The 23,835-nt window shown below is 40.4% G+C and overlaps 1 protein-coding gene across 4 annotated transcripts in view; it reads right to left on the bottom strand.

The window, feature by feature from the left end:
- Window positions 1–10,922: 10,922 nt before the first annotated feature.
- The window catches only part of CDK6 (cyclin dependent kinase 6), a 226,328-nt gene continuing 213,415 nt past the window's right edge, over window positions 10,923–23,835 (bottom strand). For all 4 annotated transcript variants that reach the window (XM_027102457.1, XM_027102458.1, XM_027102459.1 and 1 more), the window contains exons 7-8: window positions 19,922–20,057; window positions 10,923–14,439 (exon numbers count right to left, since the gene is read on the bottom strand). In XM_027102457.1, the coding sequence (XP_026958258.1) occupies window positions 14,293–14,439; window positions 19,922–20,057 (283 nt within the window). In that variant the 3' untranslated portion in view covers window positions 10,923–14,292. The remainder of the gene's footprint in view (window positions 14,440–19,921; window positions 20,058–23,835) is intronic.

The raw sequence follows: 23,835 nt of genomic DNA on the forward strand, positions 1-23,835 counted from the left end.
GAGGACCAGGACAGACGTGGTCCCTCAGAGTCCATCAGGCGGTGCGGGAGAGGACACTGCTGTCATAGATGTTGCTAAAGAAATTGCTCTTTAAGTTAAATTCCATTCATCTATCACTCATGCATTCATTTCACACTATTTTTTGAACATCTACTTGGTGTAATTCACTGAGTGGAAGATGGATATGGAGCAGGACACAAAGATAAGAATAAGACACAAGTGCTACCTTCAAAGGGCATGTTTGTAATCTGGTAGGGGAGATAGATATACACAGGGTCAACTTTACCACATGGCATGTCATAATAATGGCAGTACAATACTAAAACTTCAAGGGAGGTGGTCTGGGCTTCAGAAAAGGTGTCATTATATTTATTTAGAATTAATAGATCTGGATAAAGCTGGACCCATCTCAGTGCAACATCATTAGAAAGTCATTGAAAATCGATTTGGGTCTTTTCTAGACTCTTAGAAAATGGCAAAATGGGCTTATACTCAAACATATGAGAACTCCTTAAAATCATCTTTCCCAATTTGTCTCTCCCTCCCTTTCTCATGCTGCATCGCACAACAGATGATGCCAACTCCCATTTTATCTCTCAGAACTTTCCCAGACTCTCTCAAATGCAGCCATTGGTGGTTCTATTCTGCACTGAAAGTTCATTCTCCTTAGTAACCCACTTTGCTTTTTACTATAAGTTGGGCCTCCATGCTTTCAATTCTCCCCCTCCTCCTCCATCACCCCAGACTTAAGCTGGGGATTCTCTGACCAGACAGGCTTTTCTGTATGCACAAGAGGAAGTTTGTTTTCATGGCTTATTGATAGTGTTTTTAATATTCCAGGAACTTTACAGATATTAACCCAAAGTCACGAAGATCTTTTTCTTATTTTTCTTCAGCAAGTTTTGTACTTTTAGTTCTTATGTTTAGGTCCATGACCCATTTTGAATTTTTTTCATGGTGTGAAGTAAGGGTCATGGTTCATTTTTTTACCTATATGGATATCCAATTTTTCCAGAGCCATTTGTTGAAAAGATTGTCCTTTCCACATTGAATTACTGTATTAGTTTGCTAGGGCTGCCACAACAAAGTACCAGAGACTGGGTGGCTTAAGAAGAGGAGTTTATTTTTTTGCAGCTCTGGAGGCAAGAAGTATGAAATCAAAGTGTCAGTAGGGCCATGATCCCTGTGAAGGCTCTAGGGAAGAATTCCTCCTTACTTTAAGATTTTTTGGGGGGGGGGATGTGGATTTTTTTTTTTTAAAGTCTTTATTGGATTTGTTACAATACGGCTTCTGTTTTATGTTTTGGTTTTTTGGCTGTGAGGCATGTGGGATCTTAGCTCCCCAACCAGGATGGAACCCACAGCTCCTGCATGGGAAGGCGAAGTCTTAACCACTAGACCGCCAGGGAAGTCCCCTCCTTGCTTCTTTTAGCGTCTGACGACTCCAGGCATTACTTGACTTGTGGCAACATAATTCCAATCACTGCCTCTATCTTTACGTATCTGTCTTCTCTGTGTGCATCTCCATGTGCCCTCTCCTCTTAACAGTCATTGGAATTAGGGCCCACCTGAATCCAGGATGACTTCATTTTTTGCTGCTACCGTAATTGGTTTTTAAATGTGGGTTTGCAATTTTAAAGTATATAGAAATACATTTAAAAATATATATTGCCCTTGTATCCTCTGGCCTTGCAAAATGTGTTTGTTCTAGTAGCTTTTTTGGGTATTCTTCAGGAGTTTCTACAGAGACTCTCGTGTTGTCTGTGAATAAGGACAGCTTTGCTTTCTTTCCAATCTCTATGCCTTTTGTTTTCTTGCCTATTACCCTAGCACAATGTTGAACAGAAGTGGTGAAAGCTGACGTCTTTGCCTTGTTCTTGATCTTGGGAAGAAAGTATGTTGAACCTATCAAAGTCTGTTTGGGCTCAATCCAGTACCCGGTCACACTTTACCCCTCACACCTTTTACTTTACACTTCGTACCTCTCACTTCATGTTGGGCATTTCCCATATTCACTTACCAATTCTTTATTGAATCCACTCTAGTGAGGCTTTCAGTTCTTCTACCCTCAGCACATCGCCTGGCTTCCTCAGTCTCATGCTAATTTATGCCTCAACTCAAAGCTTTCATGGAGCCTTTCCTGACCACCATTTTCCAAGTACTTTCTATTTTAAGACCTGTGTATTCCCTTTATAGCATTAAGCATAATGTACTTATACACTTTTTTATTTATTTTCTGTCTCCCCCACTAAAATGTTAGCTCCATGAGATCAAGCACCTTATTTATCTTGTTCACTGCTGTATCTCTGGAATCTAGAAATGTGGCCACGCGCAGCTCGGAATGTACAGGCAGTAGCAGCTCCAGATGTGTACGAGAGCAACACACAGTCATTTGCTTGGCTCCACATCCCATGGGATGCTTTGGTTGTTTCATCTGCTATGTCCAGAAAAATGGCATATGCGGAACAAATATGACCATCACCATCCACAAGGATTTCTTTGCTAGAGAACAGGGAGGTGCAAACTGGGCTCACACTCCAGAGGGCAAAATCAGTGGCAAAGGCCTACTGGGCTTTCAATGGACTGAGGTTCTAAGTGAGTATAGCAGAGATAACTAGAGATAACTAACTAGCTTAAGGTCTTTGATAAACCACTTTGAAAAAAATGGTCCTGCCAAACCTGGCTGTAAATACCTGTGGTTTGTAGAAACAGGTAGTCATGACTGACCTCTTAATAAACTACAAACTTTCACTTACTTAATAAAGATCAAATTCCTGACTCTCTGTATCATCCCTTCTGAATATTCTGTGTAGATTTTACAAATTTAGATGCAATTTGGGGCCTGTTAAAAAAAAATTAAGGCAAGTGCTAATGAGAGCTCCCAAGGAATTCTGGAGGACTAATGTTAAAATACCTGATACTGTACACAAAGATGGGAATATAAATATCAGACAGCAACTACAGTCCCACTTCTGGTGTGCCTGTAGCACCTCAGGAGCTACTTCGTCTGTCACTCTCGTCTAGTATATAAGTCGAACAAAAATAGGCACACATTAACAGAAATGATCTCTCTCTTTCAAATCCTTCAGTGGCTCCAAACTCCTTTATATGGTATATTAAGCACTTCTGGACCTCACCTCCTCCTTCACCACCCCTCTGCCCCTTACTTTGTTTAAAAGCATTAAGTCATGGCCTGTTGGTGGGGTTGTGAAATGAATTTCGTGGCTTGCCACCAGTATTTTCAAAGTGTGGAGGATAATAAAATAAAAAAAGAAAACGTGTGGGGCGCACAGCATCATTTTGTGGAAAATAAGTTTCTGATATATGTCTCCATGTGTATCTGTGTGCACCAGCCATGCTGTTGGATTATATTTCTTTCTATAGGTTATGATCCAAATGTTGGAAACCACTGCCCCAGGTGTGGCCTCACCAATCTTCCTGCCCTTTCCTGTCTGCTATTTCATAATTGCAGACCATTGCACACACAAAGTGTTTCTCCTTCTGTGACTGGCCAGCATTAACTTTTGTTTTTGAATCCATTCAAGCATCATTTCCAATGTGAAATCTCTTTTCCTTCCCAGGTTATTGGCAATTGGTTACACAAACCTTTTTCACAGTCTCAGTCTGTAAGCTTCAGAAAGGACTGTCTGTGCCTTATTCATGTTTTGGGTCTTCAGTGTTTACCACAGTCAACTATTAAGAGCTTACTAAGTACTTATTATGGAACTTTTAAGTTCAATGAGCTGCTACTTTTTTTAAACATCTGAAGCCTGAAAAGGAGTCTCTTAAAACAAGAATTTGAAACATATTCTGCTAAAACTTGCTATTGAATTAGATGTTACTTTACTCACTGCAATTACATTTATTTTACATTAAAGTAAAAAGAAAAATAGCTAGAATAGTAATTCATCTCCAAGAAAGCAGGTTAAAATTGCTGTTTTTATTATTTTTATTTGCTACCAACAGTTTTATTGTAAGAAGTACAAAAGGTATGACAAATACACAAACCATTTTCTCTTTTTGCTTCAATTTAGCTTGTGCATAAGTGAAAACAATGAACTGGACAATGACATTTCAACACCAATTCTTAAAAAACAATGAATTCCATTATCTGACAATAAACACCTAAATTTGCATCCTAGCACCCAGTAAGACATCCAGTTTCCAAAGGATTCTTGACCTATAACCCTCTGAATTTTCTGACATGTTACCTTTTCCATTGTCACAGTCACCACTGGTAGTTCTCCCTCTCCAAACAAGTCTTAAGAGTAAGGTGCATGCTAGAAGAGCTACCTCTGCCCTCAGAAACCCCAGGTCATCAAGCATCACTTACTTGAGCTAATTCGTAAAACTGATTGCTAGCAATGGGGTATTTAATGTAAGTTTTGATGGTCCTTGGATTACATATTTCACGTGACACAAATACCTACTTTTCTATTTTTCTCTTCAGGCGGGAAGAGCCTAGGTAAACTGACCTATATTTTCATCTACCTGTAAGTAAGGAAGCAAGATCACTCAGGTCAGGACCCTAGGAGGAGGGTAACTTTACAGGTCAGCTTTCTTTTTTTTCCTTTTCTTTCTTTTTTTTTTGGCCTCAGGAGGGCTTTCTACATGGATGGTCGCTAGAGTGAGACGGCTCTTCCCATTTTCCTCCTGTCTGCACACGAGGTCATTTTTCTTTGAGGGGTAAAAGATCTGGATATGTAGGAAGATCCCTGCTTTCAGAGAGCGGCATCACACCCACACTTGGGGAGAGCACAGGGTTTATGGACCCTGTGAGGAAGGATACCCAGGTGAACCTGACAGACCAGTGTGGTAACTCTCAATCTTGTGTACAGAGAAAAAAGCAGAAGCAATATCTAACACCAAGCCATCTGCCAGCATTCTTGTAAGACTGTGTTCCAGGCAGTCAATTTCCACACTGCTTCTTTGACCTGCTGAACCCAAAGCACCAAAACAGAGCATTCTGTAGCAATATAAGCAAACGGAATGAGAGTAATTTTGCACCTTTAAGGAACATGCACCCTTATAAGTCTGTACCCTGATATTAAAATAGCAGAATGAATTTCAAGTATGAAGAAATACAGTAAAAGTATAGCCTGTAGATGGATGGAAAACAGCAGCCTGGAATGTGGTTTATATTCTTGGTTAGTCTTTTTCTTTGCACCACAGCCAAAACAGAATGCTCTGTAGCACGACTTGGTTTAAAAATCAAGACATATACGAAGATGCTAGAGGGCATTTGTGATTGGCGTCTTGACCATGCACTGTGCTCAGCACCAGGAACCTTCTCTTCATGACTGTGGCCAGCCAGAGGTCAAGTAGGGGTGGTGGCCAAGCCTGGACAGGCATACCTGGGATGCCTAAAGCATCTCTCATCATGTCCCTGACCCCAAAGTACAGCAGAGGAGGATGGAGAGCAGCACGTGGACAGTCCAGAAAGGGGGCAGAGAGCACTTCAGAGGAAAGGAGGAAAGGATGCAGAGGCTGGCGGAGTATCAGTTATCCTGGGCTGGTTCACACAGCCTAGATTAGTATCTGCCATGCACATGCACAATCTCTACATCTCCAGAACCGTGATTTCAAACACAGAAACCAACAAGTCGAATGTCCAAATTAAGATTTTCTTCTACTTTTAAAATATCTTCTACTATAAAAATAAGTAAAAAAAAAAAAGCAAAAAAATAGCTCACTGGCTGTGACACCCTTGCTGAAATCTAGAATAAAGTTTTAACTAGGCCCTATAGGAATGCAGAAACATTAATACATTTTACAGTGAAAACGTGCTTTTACACATCTCAGAAATGATAAGCCTATAAAACCCTCTGGTTCTAATCTGCACTCTACGGGAACCGACATTGTGCTTTTCTTGCCACATACTGCTCTTTTCTACAACACACTTGCCATTTAACCTTCAGATCAAAATTTAAAATACCAGAAATGCAACAAGCTTTTGAGGTGTTGGGGACTGTTGTTAAAACCCCACTGTTGACTACTGTATACGCAATCCTTGTTTTACTTACCAGACTGGATTGCTTCTCTACAAAACCAAGTTGCTTGAAGCATGGAAACTTGGACTTCTCCACCTGGCATGTTCTGGAAGCCTCAAGGCACACGCTGACAGGTCTGCTTCTACAGAAACCTCTCACACTGCTCTCCTTTCAACAGTGCTACCTGTTCCCACTACAGGACATACCACCTACAAGGGTACTAGATGGTGTGGGGGAAGCTTCTTTTCCAGGCCAGATAAGAGGAGGCGCCACCCAGGCACCTGTCTCTGCCTGGCATCTATTCTGAGGGCCACCTGGCAGAGTTCCTAAATTAAGGCAGTATTTGATGCTTTGCTACCTGCAGTTTTAAGTTTTGCTGTATTTCACACTATAGTATATGCATACTTGACAAAAGAACAACTACAAAGTCCTTTGCTTTAATTCCTTTACATAATGATAAAACACCTAGACATAAAAACACTATCTCTCTACACTTAAATTCTACTAATCATATTAAAATGCATGCAGCTATTTGGGGGCTTAGTCTAATTTTAATTTTCTTAGTTCCATCAAGACCATGATAATGAGCATTTAATGCAAATCCTAATGTGGTCTGCCTTCTGTTGCACTTTCACAGGACTAGCGTGATTGAGAAATAAATAATATACATGAACAATAATAGAAATAATTTATGCAAATGCAGAACAACTTGAAATAGAAATTTCCCACCTTGTTAAGTGCTGATCCTAGGAGTAGCTGATGCTACTGATTCCATGTACTAACTAGTATATTTATTACTGGTCGTAGGAAAATAAATGAATACAAAGTAAGGAACTAAAATATTCCCGTATACATTTGTTGCAAACACAGGATCAAAATAAGAAAGATACATAATACACTTGGTGGGGGGGTGTTCAAGAAGTGTATTACTGCTGGGATCTATTTTCATTATCCAGAGACTTCAAGGTCAAATTTGGAGTTGCTGGTGATCACAGAAATATTGCTAGCTAATACACATTATTGCATTTCATAAAACTTAATATTAGAAACTTTCAAGTAAGGGTACGAAAGGTCTCTTCAGGACTGTAACCTAAGCACTTCAACGGATTTGGCTAGAAACCACAGGGAGTTAGAAATGATATAACTTGTGGCTTTATGCTTGCTGATTAGTGCTATAGTCATAATTCTTTATAGCGTTATGTACAGTTATGTGTCCCCTTTAAGAAAACCTACATTTGACAGTCCAAACTCCTTAAATAGAGAAGGGGTTACTTGTTTGACAAAACAATTCACACAAAAGGTTCCTCTAAACAGGAAAGTCTCCCTCCCACATGAGATAATTTGCTCACATACCTTTAACTACTTGACAAAGGAAAAAAGAGAAAGAAATTAGAAAGTAAAGAGTTAGGAGCTTTTGCCAACTGAGGATGAAGCAGAAAATAAACAAATTTTCCAAACAAAACTTTTCCAGGCATATCTTTTGCCATCATATATGTAGAATGATAGAAAATAAAAAAATAAAAAATCTTTCCTGTAATTATACATCTTCTCTTAAAAAAAAAAAAAAATCTGAGCTTAGAGCTTGAGAGATGCCTGGTAGATAGCTTCATACAGAGCAGCATCTCTTTATACCCGAACTCTCGGAGAATTGTGTTGTACTTATTTACGCACAGATGACACCTGTTTGCTTCTAGGGATATTTTACTTCCTAAGATTGCAGAACAGATGCCTCTGAGACAGCAGCAGGGCACATGGACCTCGGACAGTATCCCGCCGGGTCTGTACATCATTTCAGGCACTAACAGGTGAGCGGCGGGCGGGTCCCAGCCAGCTCCGCCCACTGCCACTCTACTGCCAAAGGGGCGGGGCGACGGCGCAACGCAACCGAAAGGCTTTCGGTGGGAGGGAAATTTTGAACGCGCGCAGATAAGAGTTCAGACTGGCCCAACTGATAACAAACTCGAGGTTTGAATTCGGCCTTCCACTTAGGGGCTTAAACTGGAATCTAAATACTTCAGTGGGATTTTAAGCAGAGGGATGAGGCCGAAGATTTGACAGCCCCCAGTGTGTGCGGTATTTTGATTCAGTATGAATTACTGAGACTTGCCCGCTGGCTACTCCGGAGGAAAGTGAAGCAGGCACTAGGGAGTTTCTGCCACTCAGAAGGAATAAACTGCCTTCCGTTGGGTTGTGCTAAGGAAATTCTGAAAAAATAACACAATTTCCTTCCTCCTAAATTTCAGTGACACTGTTAAAGAAAATGACTTCTAAAATTAGCTAAAATCATGTGGCAGATAATGGGTCTCTGAGCGGATCTGTGAATTAAAACAAAAGTGTATGAAAAAAGTGTATGTACATATATATTTATAATAAGTTGCCAAAGAACTTCGCAAGCGGAGAAATCAAACACTTATGTAGATATACTAAGTTATTAGCTCATATGCTTACTGAAAATTTAAAAAAATTACAATTTCTTGTGAATTTACACTTGTGACTATACAAGTGTAAAAATTACCAGGTCTTTTAGTATTTTAGGGCTCTGTTTCAGCATAGCAATTCTTTGAAATAATACTTTTGTCTATATAGTAACTGATGCGTTACTTAGTTTCTGCATCTGATTTTTTAAATTAGTATTTTTAAATTTAATCGCCTAACAGCCACCATGGTAGGGAATGTGAAAGCAGGTGACAGGGGCTATGGGCATTTTGCCTAGGACCTCTGTAGGAGTTTTACACTCCTAACAAAACTATCCTCTTCACAGATGAGTGTTGCCTTTTGAGTAATAAGCATGTCCATCTTTGTAACTTTGCACCTAGAAAAGTGAGGTAATTAGTTACCTCAAAAAATGTTTCATGACCAAATGAATGACTAGGCTCTCTTTATACACTAAAATAATCAAAATAGGTGTATTATTCATCCTCAAGAACAATTTACTTGCAGACAATTGTTCAGAACTTAGCTAACAACTAAAATATCTGAGTTACAGAACACTGTGAAGATTATTAATCATCCTGAAAAACAAGCGCTAGGCAAGAGTTAAATGTGTGCAGAAAAATAAAGGTAGAAGCCTTGCTCAGATTCCACACCCTGCTTCAAAGTGCCACCTTGTGGAATATACTAGAATAAAACAAGAAAGTTCACCCCTTAGGACAGTGTGAATTTTAAAACAGACATTTCAAAGAAAATCCGCCTCCCTTTCCTACCATATTAAGTTCAAATTGCTGTAATAGTATTTAAACAGATGCTTGGAAAAAACCTGTATTTATTTTCAGGAGAGTCTTGTTTTCTTCTTCAAGGCCAGAGCACCAGTATCAAGGAAACATAAATATGTTGATGGAAGTCCATTCATTTATCTAAATTAACTCCCTGGGAATGCTAAGAAATAGAAAACATTTTGAAAAGCTGGTTTGCACTTCATTAAAGAAAACATACAACTAATCGCGAAAAACATGTAAAAATCAGACCCCTCCTCTTTCTCCATTTTTTTGTTGTTAACAAAGGTCAGAAGATGGAAAAGGCCAAAGGAATATTTTTGGTTTATTTTCTGAAAAAGTACAAGTTAGAAATGCTTGAGATATAGATATGTAACAAAACCAGGTTGAAAATTGCATTGATAAAAAATGAAAATGCTATTTTCTTATGCTTTTGAGGAAAACACCACTACTAATTATCTGAGGACTTACACTGCTTGACAGGTTTTTGGTAGCCTTGAGAAGTTTTTCCACTGTGGGGAAGGAACATGTAATTATCTTCCTAATCATACATCTGAATGTACTGAATGCACATGATAAATGGTTTGGGTTTCACAAGTTTTCAAAAATCCTGGTGACATAGGAAACACACCTTTAATTTATTTTTTTTTTACAACAAACATTTTTAGGCTTGCATAACAAGTGTAGCTTCACATGGCTGCTTCCTTCCATGAAATGAGGAAGGAATAGGGATGGTTTAGTATGATTAGCTCAACCTTTGAAATGGTAACTGTTTGGAGTGACTTTTCCATAAAATTTGTTTTTGCCCATATTAAGTTCATAGTTGCCAGGTGACTTGAATATAAATTCTTGCAATACATGTTAATAAAATATATACCCTTCAAAATATACATAACTTTGAAACTATCCTTCTTTGAATACTTTCATTTTCTCCAGAATTTCCTCTATCCATTGCCTAGTGTCTCATGGTTTTTAAAGATTTAGAAATCACATCTTTATTTTTTATAAAGACATCATTTTGTCTTTATGCATTCTTTTGAATTCTATCAATATCTAGGAATTTATCATATTTCAATATTTTCTTTCCAAGAAACTGTACTAACACAAGTAATTACAGTGGCTTACTAACTTTCAACATTATTCTTTCCTAGACCCACCTATGCAACACAGGCCTGTTTTTGGAAAATGTGAGACACTCTCATGTGCTTATCATAAAAATTACAGTAAAGTTGTCACTTAAAAAAAGGAGTAATTCTTTAGAGAGAAGAATTTTAATGTTTATGATATTAGGAAGCTTACATGATTTAATTTCCATTAAGAAATGAGAATTACCATTACTGACTTTTACAGGTACCACTTTTAAGAGAAGCAGCTATAGTTAGTTAAAAACGTAATTTAAATACATGATTTAAGATTCAAAAGTTTGGTAGTATTTGTTTTTTCCATCAGGATGGAGAGTATCACATTCTGGAGTCAGACCATAAGTTTCTCTATTAAAATGTACATGTTTGGGCTTCCCTGGTGGCGCAGTGGTTGAGAGTCCGCCTGCCGATGCAAGAGATACGGGTTCGTGCCCCGGTCCGGGAAGATCCCACATGCCGCAGAGCGGCTGGGCCCGTGGGCCATGGCCGCTGAGCCTGCGCGTCCGGAGCCTGTGCTCCGCAACGGGAGAGGCCACAACAGTGAGAGGCCCGCGTACCGAAACAAAAAACAAACAAAAGAAAAGGTACATGTTTTATTTAAGATATTAACATCCTGTGCATTCCAAAATTTTCATTTTCATCTAAAACTAAAAGGCTGAGATTCTGGTCTTAGGTGAATATTTTGAACTATTTTTAGTATGTCACCTGGGGCAAAATGAAAATTCTGCCATTCAAAGTGTGTTTCCTGAGAGAAAATCATGAGAACACAGAGGGCAGAAATGGCCTGGAGCTTTCTTCGGAAACAGGTTCTTTGCTCCTTGAGTTCCCATCTACTTCAAAGGAGAGACAAAGTGGGAGGCTCCAACACACTGGGTTCTGACAAGCTCTCAGGGATTGTGTTTTTAAGGTTATAAGGTTAGGGCCTTACTAGCTTTGCCACGTGATAGCTTATGATGCCTAAATGGACTCTTTAAATGCAGGTTGTTACAACTCCACCCCAGCACAGCAGTTCCCAGAGCTTGGGCCACTAGAACTAAATATCATATAGAAACTATCAGGCATATTCTTGCCCCAGTCCTAGTAAGAAATTCAAATGTGAGTTCAAGTCTGTCATCCTGTTTCTTACTTGCTATAAGCTGCTTCAGTATAGCCCTGGGGCAGTATGACCTTTTCAGCTAACCACTGCCTAGCTTTTGGCAAACATGTTTGAAACCATATGTAGCAGAAGAATAAGCTGTATTCAGTAAGCTTGTATTCTGCTCTGTGCTTCAAAGTGCCCTAATGGCAAAGGGTGCTTGTGTGGGATCTGGATTTCAGAAGTGGTGAGGCGGATGTAAAAGACATAAAATGAGAGTAATCACTCAAGTGCAACAACCACCCGGATGGAAGAGCTGGGGACAGACTCGTTAACAAGTTCAGAGAGGCTGAAAAGCCCTCTCCTTCTGCCTCTCAGAGGGGAATCTGGCAAGTATCTAATGTCAAAATGTTTGTGCTTTAAGTTTTCTTTATAAACACTACCAAGAAACGAATCAGGAGCATATGTTAGAAATAAAAGTTGAACTCTCTACATGTTTAAAATGCTGAAGAATGCTGAAAAATTCCAGTTTAGAACAGCTGCATTTTTCTTGAGTGAACTTATGAAAAACTTTTGCAAAAGCAAAAACCCAAGTTATGTTCACTCTAACCATGGATACTAACTGAAAAGCTCATGACGGATTAGTTCAGTGAGTTTTAAAATTCAACTTCTAGGCCCCTGGTCTTTGTGTTCTGACCCCCGATCGAAGGAAAGGCAGAACTCATTTATCCAGGGGGACCGCAAGTACGCTTGACCTGAATGCTCTGGATTCATTATATCTCAAGCATTTACAGAGATGACAAAACATAATCGATGTGGTCACAAGGAAGAAAGTATAAAACATTCTTATGGCCCATCTTCTCATCGTATCTTGCTTTAGAAAAATTTTCCTGCTCTTGAAGTTACTGAATTAGAACAATGTTAAACTATATATATATATATATATATATATATATATATATATATATATAAAGATAGTTGTGTACAATATTAAGCTGTGGAGAACTCAGAAAGGCCTGATTATGCATAAACATCATCTGGCACATTTTCTTCTGAGGGAAGCAATGTCCATTCTTTGAAAACCCTAACTCTAAACACAGTCTAACTGTTGCATGCTCGTAAAACATGAATCAGGAAGCGAAATTAGCTAAACTTACCAAAAGATACTTCATCTCTGTGTCTTCTGGTTACTAGAGCCGACTGAGCACTAACCACACAGAAGGCAGAGATGGTATGGAATATAAAGTACTGTAGAGAAAATGGCAAGAGGAAAAGTAAAGCTGTTCACAATGCCCAGGTCAGGCTGGCTCTGCAGAGAGCGGGCATGTGCATAAGGCACTAGAAACAAGCACAGCCTGGCGACGGAGAATAGGTAATTTTATAGAGTAAATATATATTTCTAAAAAATAGTTAAGGACGTTCCCTCAGATACTACACTGACAATATATTCTATAAAGCTGTAAAACACTAAGTTACACTTTAAAGCAGTCTACTTGCTGGTGATTGAGAAGAACCAGTCTTCTACTCATTGCCTAGGTAACAACCGTGAATGCCAAATGCCAGGCAGGAAGATTGCAGTAGAGGGAGAACATATGGGACTCTGTTAGGATTGTGGAATTGGAGCCATAAGCCATAAATCTGAATCAAACTATTTATGAAAGGTTCATTGAAAGAAAGAAAGAAGGAGGTGCATGAGAACAGCTTAAGCAATCTGTTATTAATTATGTAAGGGTAGTAATACATACTAGATGCGCTGGCGGATAGATAAGATGGATACTTTGCAAATGAGGCAGTGCACGGTAGAAAAAGTACAGTGTAATAGGTGGGGGAAAACTTAAATGCCATTCCTGTCTCTAGTCAGAGAGAACTATCCTCCAAACCCAAACAGGAAACAGTTTCTGACAAATTCCTAAAATCAAAACCAAAACAAAATAACAACAAAACCCACAAAGAAAATAAATTCCAAACCAGGAAATAAAGGCTTTCTCTATTATTTTTTGACGATTTTACCTAGTTGAGGTACACTCCCTAAATCTATAGCAAGTTAAGAAAAAGCTTATAGGTATTTTTCAAAAGAAACAATAAAGCACATTATACAGGTTAAAATTACAAGGAGTAAATGAGCTTTTTGAAAAGTAAATAGAATTTGTGCTTCAAAAAACAGGTTTCTTAAAGGATAGTAGAATTTTTTTTTTTCTTTTTGCTGTGTGTATAAAACTTCACCTAGATAGTGGACCTTTTACTATTAGCAAATTTACTGCTTTGGGCCAGAAAAGAAATGCTAAGGACATAGGCTCAACTTTAAATCTGAGAAGCCCATTTTGGTGAATCACCTTTAGTCAACAGACACCTGGTATTTAGCGGTCACTTTGAGCCTTTAAAATTCAATTATTCTTGTTGTTTACAGAAAGTAACACTTTTTAAGAGATCAAGAATCACACACACACACACACACACACGCACACACATGCACACGCACACACACTCACTCAAAAGTACCAAATCAGGCTCCAGCACCTGCAGAGAGATTACATCATAACTCAGCTGTGTCTGGATTGCTCACTTCACACTGGCAGCATTCAAGATCAGAAAAATGAAATGGCAGCACAATTGGTCAGCAGCTTCTCTTCTGGAATTTTTCCAGGTTCTTAAAACAAACAGACAAACAAACAAACGAATGAACATAAAGCTGCAATCACTCTTGCATTGATTTCAAAACAGTAAACGAGGCTGTTTCCTCAGAGAAGCAGAGCCCATCCAGAAGATGGCAGCTAGAAGGTCTCCAGCCAGTGATCCTCAGCAGCTCTGCAGGGCTTACTCAGGGGACCCATCAGCTACCAAGGAGGTTCTCCGGATGATCAGCTCAAGGCAGCTCAGGCTGTATTCATTTCTGAGCTGTTCTGGCTGGGCGGCAGGTGGGCATCCAGGTTTTCCTTGCACCTCTCCAGGTCGTGGAAGTATGGGTGAGACAGGGCACTGTAGGCCGATATTCTTTTGGCTGGATTAAATGTCAAGCACTTCTGTGATACAGAAAAAATAACAGATTGACATAAAACATATCCATTTAAATAATGTGCTTACATAGTTATGCGTCTATTCACTGCCACACATAATTATGCATCTACTCACTGTCCCGTATTACATGTGTCTATAAAAGAGAATGAATATCTACTTCAAGGGACACTAAATACAATGTAGACAGTACTCATATATGTCTGCTCAGGAAAAGGCAACACCTTCTGGGTTGCCTGTGGACTGTTACCCACCCAGGATTTCTCTCCAACCCTATCACATTATTATTACAGCATGCATATAACTTTATTTAGGGTAGTGATTTTTCTGATGCTAGCAAACTTAGTGCTATAGTCGGAATCTTCACCCTAATTTTTTACCCTGATTTTATCAATGAGCAGGGAATGGAAGGGGGTTACCTTGTTCAGGTGTAAAGGATAATTACTGAACCCAGGGCCAGTGGAGGAGGCAACAAGTAAGGGCTAAAGCCTAGACCCTAATTATCCTGATCCACTGCCCCAGGGCTGCGCCACCCAGAGAAAGAGATGCCTTCCTTCTAATTCAAGTCAAGGTGCCATATGGGCTAGCAGCAGCCCTACAAGGGGACCATCAGATTCAAGTCAAGTCACTAAACTCTATTCCAGGCGTTGACTCAAGTGCACGTAGAAGGTGAAAGGAGGGAAAGGTGAACTCTGGAGCAGCAATCTGCATTCCCAAGCTGTTGATACATAATCAGTCACAACGTTTCCCTAATTCAGTGCCATTTCCACTCCAACCCCAGGTAATCTCGCTCTTCAAATCCTCCTCCTCGGGGCTTCCCTGGTGGCGCAGTGGTTGAGAATCTGCCTGCTAACGCAGGGGACACGGGTTCGAGCCCTGGTCTGGGAGGATCCCACATGCCGCGGAGCAACTAGGCCCGTGAGCCACAACTACTGAGCCTGCGAGTCTGGAGCCTGTGCTCCACAGCAATAGAGGCCGCGACAGTGAGAGGCCCGTGCACCGCGATGAAGAGTGGCCCCCGCTTCCCACAACTAGAGAAAGCCCTCGCACAGAAACGACGCAACACAGCAAAAATAAATAACTAAATAAACTCCTACCCCCAACATCTTCTTTAAAAAAAAAAAAAAAAGTCCTCCTCCTCTCCTTCCACCAACTCCTCCAGCATGCCTAGCAGGTGGCAAGCACTAATGATGAGTAATGTCTTCCCCCACCCTCTGCCCCAGGAGCTCACATGTAGCAGAGAAGCTATACCAGCTTCTCCATCCTTGTGATGCAGTGTCTACTGAAGTGGGCTGGGGATCTGAAATTTCTCTTGATTTCAGTCCTCTGTGTAATCTAGACTTAACGTTATCATGCTTATGTAGACCTCTTCCATTTAATCTGGGTTTCTGCGCTTAAGTATCTCACAGTCTTAGGTCCTCAGTGGATTAGGACTCCTCTAAAACTCTGCTGAATGCAACTGAGCTAGAAAAACACATACAAACAGAAAATTCTACATTTAACTTCAGGTGAACTGTTGGGTCCCCTGAAATCTTATTTATCCTGAGCTCCCTACTAGTCCGTGGACGCCAACCTGCGCATAGTGTCTTCTGAAAATCAAAGACCCAAACGACAAGCAGAGGAAGGAGATTGTTCGTAGAATGGTTCTACTGTCTCTAACAGCAATAAACATCTTGAGAAAAGCTTTACAAGGGCTGAATTCCCGAAGGACAGGAAAGCAGGGGCAAAATTCTTGAGCCCGAGTTTTCTCTTCCCAGAGTCCAAGAAGGAAAAAATTACGTAGTGGCATTAGAAAAGGAAGCAGCCAGTTTAATTCCCAGGACATAGGAAAAAGAAAAAAGAAGTTGTGGAGATATGTCCAAGACAGAGAGACATGTCCCTAGAGGATTATCTGAGAGGAAGCCCTGTTCCCACACTATACGGATGGCTTAGGTCTGGCAAGAGGGTAGAGAAAAGGAGAAATCTTTAGCCTAAGGTGGGGTGTGTGTGAGAATCTCAAGTTGGAGGTTGTAATACATTTTGTCCTATAGAAATATTGTTAGAAAAGGTGGCTGAATCCTATTACTGCTCTACCTCAGTAGAACAATTGGCTATTTTGAGAACTAATTTTAAAATCTTGCATAATAATATTGTTTCTGCAAAAAAATATAATTTGCTTGCCAAATAACTGCTTAAAAAATGAGCTTTTGAATTACCACCTAGTCAAGAGTTGACTACTACAGTGGACTGGATCATTTTCTGACACATATTCCTTTTCTTTCCTTCCCCCTCTCCATGGGAGAAGTATTCGTTCTTCTATTAAAGTTGGCCATGTAACTTCCTTTGGCCAATGGAATGTGGACAGAAATGGCAGGCTATCTCTTCCGAGCCTAGGCCTTCAGGGGCATCGTAGGTTTCTGCTTGCCCTTCTGGGAGCACCTACCTTCTAGGATGAGAAAAACATGTCGCGGGGAGCCAAAGGCCCTAGGGCCTGGGCCCCAGAATGAGACACGTGGAGAAGACCAGTACTTGACCCACCGGCTGAAGCAGAGTTGCTCTAGATGCCTCAAAGAGCCGTCTCTGCCAATGTGAAGACACATGAGCAAGAAACAAAGGCTTATTGCTGTATGCTAGTGAGATTTTTTTTGTTGTTTGTTATGCATCGAAAACAGACTAATACAGGACCAAAAAAAAAAAAAAAAGTACCTCAGGCTCTGAAAGCAGTTTGATAGCAAGAACTCCAAAACTTTTTTCAGCAAGAGCATCATATTTGGAGTAAGTACCCAGACTCCCAAGTTAATCATGATGAAGGGGACAAAACTTATAAAGATATGTAGGTTTTGCCTGCTAAAAATAATTCTTCCCCTGAATCGCCTTGTTACTGCACACTACTTATATATCTACATAAGAGCATTTATAAATGTTGATGTATAATACATCCATACATGAAAGATTGAGGCATTCTATAAAGTCAACTGTTTCTTCAGATAAAAATGAAGGATAACTCTTAAAGTGCTAAACTTTTAAATGTTAATTGTTTCTTAAATAAAACAACTTTCTAAAATACTCTCTATTTTTCTTCCTTAGTAAAAAATTTTCAATAGCGGCAACAGTTACTTTTGGGATCTCAGCTGCCTCTCTTGTACCAAATGGCCTGCCTTCTCTGCTTTAGAGTTCTAGCTTGTGTCCCTCTAGGATAAAACAGTGAGAGCTTTCAGAGACTGCTGAGGTTTAAGGTCTTGGACTGTCCTTTCCCTGCATGCCTGTGGATATTATGCTCCATGCTTAAGTTTTACCTGGTCATGATGTTACTGGCTCTGCTTTTTATTCCTCTCCTTTTTCTAATCTCTGCTGCCATTCCTTGTCTACCTACTTCCTTCTCTCTTTAGTAGGTTTCTTTGCTCCTTTTTCTTTTTCGTCTCCTGCTACTTCTTCAGATTAGCACTAGTGTGTGGTCTGACTTTGGAAACCACCACCTCTAGTGGGGGACCCTGAATGAACACATGGCATTGTCTGTTATCTTTACATTTTAAGTTCTTCTTGATGATTCCTAATAATGTTGGAGCCAGGAGATCTTTTGGGTTGTCTTTGGATGTTCCGTTAGCCGAAGGACTGGGCTACTTCACTACCAAAGTTGTTCATCACTGTCACCGTCTGTCCAGAATCCTCTACTAAGAGGAACAGTTCATTCAAAGTTCCTGCTGAAAAGGAAATCCTATGGTGGCTATATTTTATAACATGCGGTCCTCACTGTCTCCTGGCATACCTGATTGGGCCAGGAGTGCAGCCTGGCCGTAGGTAGCAACCCTTATCACGGATTGGCAAAAAAGGTGAGGTATGGCAGCCAGGTTCCTCCTTGTAGGAATCTGATATAGGAAACAGTGACAGGGCAAATGCTAGCAGTGGGATTAGAGCTGAAAGGATCTGTGAATTAGTTGAAGTTCTGATAGACAAGGGACCAGCTAAAGTTAGGGGAGCAGACAGTAGGACTGAAAAGAAGCAATGAGGTGGAGAAAAGGGCAGAGAAAAGCAGAGTTGCTAAGAGCATGTGATGCACAGGACGGAGACAGAGCATTTACACTCTGGATGGCTTTCCATTTCCAGGCCACACTAGTGAGTATCTTACAAATCAACAGTGGGGAGGAATAGAGCTGTCCTTGTCTATAATTTGGCAGTGGAGGGAACTTTTGCCTAAGCATCAGAAAGTGAGCCACCATCAGCTGACGATGGAGTTAGGGCTTTCACTGGGAAAATCCTTGGCTCTGCAAACATGCCAATCGATGGCTGTGTCCACACAGAGCTGAAGCATACATAACATGTCTGCTAGGACCTATGGACTCTTAGGTCTATATCTAAAATTCGTAATATACTGACAGAATGGGAGTAAGCTTCTGAGTCTAGGAGCACTTTCTTGGCTAGATATCAAAGGTTGTTAATTCAGCTGGTAAAGGATACTCATTACTACTCATTGAGTTCCAAACACCAAGAGTAGCCCCATAGGTACTTTCTTCTACCTACTGTTTGGCCTCCAAATACAAAGAATTATGTACAAAGCCAAGTATTATGAGTTTGAGTCTCAAACAGGGCACAGAAGTCTTTATTTTCAGTGAGGTATTTTATATGTCAGGGCACGTTCAATACTTATTAAATAAATCAATAACTAAAAGGAGTATTGCTATCCAGTTCCTTTGGAAAAACATCTTCCTAAAAATGTGCCTGTTTAAGACAAGACACATTAAATGCCAAACAAGCTGCTTAAAGTAGCATGAAAGTGTAAACAAGGAAACATAATATTTACTTCTAAAGAAGCATGTGTTTAGACGAACCCAGAGGATTCTAAGGCTGCATTCAAAAGAACATTCGAAGATGGCAGACTGAAGGGGTGTGGATCAGACTCTTTCATTTTTTTTTTTTTCCAAATTTTGGCTGCATCTATTGATACACAGTATTTATTTATTTATTTATTTATTTATTTATTGGCCGCGTTGGGTCTTCGTTGCTGCACGCGGGCTTTCTCTGGTTGTGGCGAGTGCAGGCTACTCTTTGTTGCGGTGCACGGGCTTCTCATTGCAGTGGCTTCTCTTGTGGAGCACGGGCTCTAGGCGTGCGGGCATCAGTAGTTGCAACACGCGGGCTCAGTAGTTGTGGCTCACAAGCTCTAGAGCGCAGGCTTCAGTAGTTGTGGTGCACAGGCTTCGTTGCTCTGCGGCCTGTGGGATCCTCCCGGACCAGGGCTCAAACCCGTATCCCCTGCATTGGCAGGCGGATTCTTAACCACTGCACCACCAGGGAAGTCCCTCTTTCTCTTTCTATAGGACCTGAAGACACTGCAGAATCAAAAGCCACTAGCTGCTATAGGGCTGGAAATGAAAGCTGCAGAGAGACTGTGGCCTCTGCCCCGTGTGGTTGTGGCACATGATGATGAACTGACACTGTGCCCAGTGCCCAGTATGGACAGGGCAAGTCTCTCACGAGCACAGTGCAGACCAACTCTGCATCATGTGAACTTACCAGAAGTAGGTCTTTGCCTTGTTCATCAATATCTGTTACAAACTTCTCAATTGGTTGAGGAGATTTTGAGTGAAAAGCCTGCCTGGGGAGGGCAACATCTCTAGGCCAGTCCTCTTCTCCCGGGAGTCCAATTACACTACAAAAGAACCACAGGTGAATGTAAGCATTAGCTGCTGTGCTGAAGCGATTTTCCCACCAATTTTAGAAGAAGGTAAAGCCTAAGGGGCAGGCATGGGGGACACAGAGCCTCAGGAGTTCATCACTTGTATGACCGGCAGGACTCCCATTTCTCTTTGTCCTACTGCAATACGGTGATCATGGCAGGGTAATCAGGTGCTGCAATAGGGTAATCTCACAGGAGAACTGTAAAAACCACTGGGAAGAGATAAGAGATTACTTTGGCGGAAGACACAAAATGTAAGAGAGCATGCAGAACTGGAAACTACTGTATTACCAATAAGCCCTGAAATACTGACAGAGCAGGACCTATATATTCAAAGGAGACCCGCATGGGCATATCATATTTTCCTTTATGCCCAGGAGTGCTTTTGTGCTCTGATCGAACACTCCTGTACTGACGTGCCTTTATGATACTCATCTAACATGATTTGTTTACACATAAATTTGGTTGCATTTTTGGTTGAAGAATAATTCCTCACACAGTAATTACATAAATCAGAACCAGACCCAAAAAATGAGGCTAAAAGGTATGGTAGCCCTATATTATGCAATACCATTTTATAATTTAATATCAAATTTAACTTCCATAATTTACATATTTTATATAACTATTTTATGCTATTACGAAGTGAGCAAACAATTAATAAAAACAGTATCATTTATGTTCCCCCTGAAAACCATCCTGGGATCGGAAAGGTAGAGAGAGCATCAAGTGATACGAAAACAGCACAGGCTGTTTAGTGGACAGACTATATGACTATTCAAATACTGAGCAAAACTCTTTTGACTACAGTTAGAAAAGGTGCTGGCCTGCACTGTCGTCTTCTTGGCCTGCACTCGCTGGGACTAAGACCCAGGGGATGTCCTCCTGAACAAGTCCTCCAGGGTGCAGGAACACGTGGTGGTAAATGTCACAAGATCTCTGTAGGGCTTTGCTCCCCTTCCCTCACCTCAACAGAGCCCAGGTAACAGACCTCACCTGGGAAGAGCAGACACCTATTACTGGGTGTCTGGGGAAAGACATAGTCATCCTACCTCTGTCAGACATGTGGGGAGAGCCAGGTTATTGAGATAGATAAAAACAGACTCATAGACATGTTTATGGAACAGATGAATGGAAATGACAACTTGAGCAACATACTAACTTGTTTAATTGCAAGATCTAGAATAAGAATAAAAAGAGGAAAACAAAAACATTACCATTTATTATTTTTAAAAAAATGTGTGTGTTTAGATAGAATGGGACAGGCAGAGGAAGAACAGGAGAATGCTTACTAAATAACTTTAAAAAATTGTCTTTCAGTCATTTTTGGCCTTTTAGCCATTTTTATATCAATATTTTTGCATATCATCACCAGTCACCTAGAAATCGATTATAACAACTCTTAGTACAAGTTTAAAATCTTTTTTATTTGCAGTTTTGAATATATTTATATTGAGCTAAATCTGGCAATGTGGGCAGTTGAATGCCAAAAGCTCTCAGAAAAACAGTGTCCCTGTATGTATATGTGTGATGTATACATACATACATATACATACCTGTTTATATAAATAACTTATAAAAGTGTTCTTAAATCTACCACCTCCTGAGACATGTAGGTCAGGTATTATTATTTCCATTATATAGATGGGGAAACTGAGGATGAGGAATAAAATGAACTGCCAACTTCACACATAGTTCAGCCCAGAGCCTGGAGCAAACGTATTCCAAATCCAGTATTTTGTTTCCATTTAACTATGACTCTGCTCTTAAAAATGCTCTAAAATGTCACAAGCTAAAAGCATTCAGTTTCACTTTCAAAGTACTTACTGTTCTTTGAAAGTATAAATCTTCCAAAACACAGAAACAGTTTTCCCCTTAAGAGAATGTGAATATGGCTTTCTTTTAAAAAATATTCAGTTTAATATCTAGTGTGAACATTTATGGCCTATATATGAGTGTTGTGAAATTCTGATAGGTCCATTAAAAAGGGCTTGCATCAAATTTCAATATTTGGACAAAGCCGAATATAAGCCTTAAAAGTTGACATTTGTACTGGAAACACTGACAAAGCACAAAACCTATAAATGGCAGTGGTGGCTGAGACAGAAATCATTTTTCAAGTACTTCAGACGTGACACTAGGGTGCAGCATTGTCCCTCTTCTCTCTGCCAAAGCAATGAATACATTCAGAGGAAACAGAATATAATTTCAATGAAACAATGCCAGAAACCAAGAAGTAAAACCTAAAGGCACAAAACATATCAAACTTTATGGCTTCTTTTCTGCTGGCAACCTGGGATCTTAGGCCTTTGCCAAAAGTGGAAATGGCTTTCCCTTGGAAGCAAGTCAAACGTGTTCGTCAAAGGTTCCTTCTGGTCCGTCCCACTGGCTTCACGTACTAAGGGGCACCAGCAGTGTTAACATGATTGAAGACGTCGGTGTTAGAGGTGGACAGAACGCCCAGGTGGAGTCAGTAAGGAAAAGCAGGTGAAGGACGTCAGTGTCTGGCAAGCTGGTTTCAGCCAAGACTGTTCTTACTTTTAACAAGAGAGTCACTGGTATGCCTGACTTTCACAGTTCCCTCTTCACAATCACATGCCCACAAAATACATTCAACAGGGATAGGGAAGAACAGATGGGAGTTCATCATTGAATGATCAAAGAACGTGACACCCAGAAGCAGAGAGTAATGTGCAAGTTTGGTCCTGAGTTCATCCATCTTACGGAGCGGACAGTAGCAGTGGCAGGAGCAGCCGTCGTGGCAGCTGCCCTGGACCCAGGAAGCCCCCAGACAATAAAACTAGCAAATGTTTTTCAGGCCTTAAAGCCACTGGGTTCTGACTCAGCAGTGACTCTGGCACTAACAGAAGCCTATTGGAGCTGCTTCCAGTCACTGAAAGAACAAACTCAGGTTCCGGGTTTATTCCGACTGTTTTAAGCAGTTAAACATGAGAAAATAGTGTTAAAATATAATGCTTTTCTTTAGGGGGACTTTTCATCAGTTTTACAGGCTGCAAATATCATAAAAATTACTAGATGCCTATAAAATGGTACAGAGCAATGATCAGGGCTATTTTTGGTTCTAGAACTCCCACTTTCTTCCTACTCCACCCGAATCCTGATGGGGCTTGGCAACAACATAGATCCCAAAAGGCTGCTGTACTGCATGCTCTGTGAGAAGAAAAGCCTCTTCTTCCCATTCTGGACACATGAAAGCGTCCATACTCTCACATGCACAAACATGTACGCTAATGGAACTCTGAAAATCATCAAGGAGCTATGTCACAGACAACTGGAACCAAAGAATTCGAGCACAAGAAAGCCTTAAAGTTTCATTTCTCAGGCGAAGAAGTTAAGGAACAAAAAGGTTAAACGATTAATGATGAATTATAATAATAGCTAACATTTTTTTAAAAGCATTTACTATGTACCAGGCACTGTGTAAGTCTTCTACCCGGTGTTTTAAATGACTTTTTCAAGACTGCACAGTTATTTAGCCACAGGCGTAGGATTGAAACCTAGGATCCTTATCTCCTTTTTCAGTGTTCCAAAGAAAAATGGATTTGTAGCATACCATCCTTTGTCCAGGAAGACAAAACAAAACAATGTAAAACCAACCTGGATGACTACAGGATACTCAATGGGGACAGGAAGCCCAGTGGGTAAGGATGGGTTACCTGGTCATTGAGCGCCCCACCTCTGAGTGGAAGCATCTGAAATGACCCCAAGCAGATAACACAGCTGAACTTAA

This window comes from Aethalodelphis obliquidens, unplaced genomic scaffold (assembly GCF_003676395.1).
Source record: "Aethalodelphis obliquidens isolate GAN/ISIS:26980383/991018 unplaced genomic scaffold, ASM367639v1 scaffold5, whole genome shotgun sequence".
In the NCBI taxonomy this organism is placed as follows: Eukaryota; Metazoa; Chordata; class Mammalia; order Artiodactyla; family Delphinidae; genus Aethalodelphis; species Aethalodelphis obliquidens.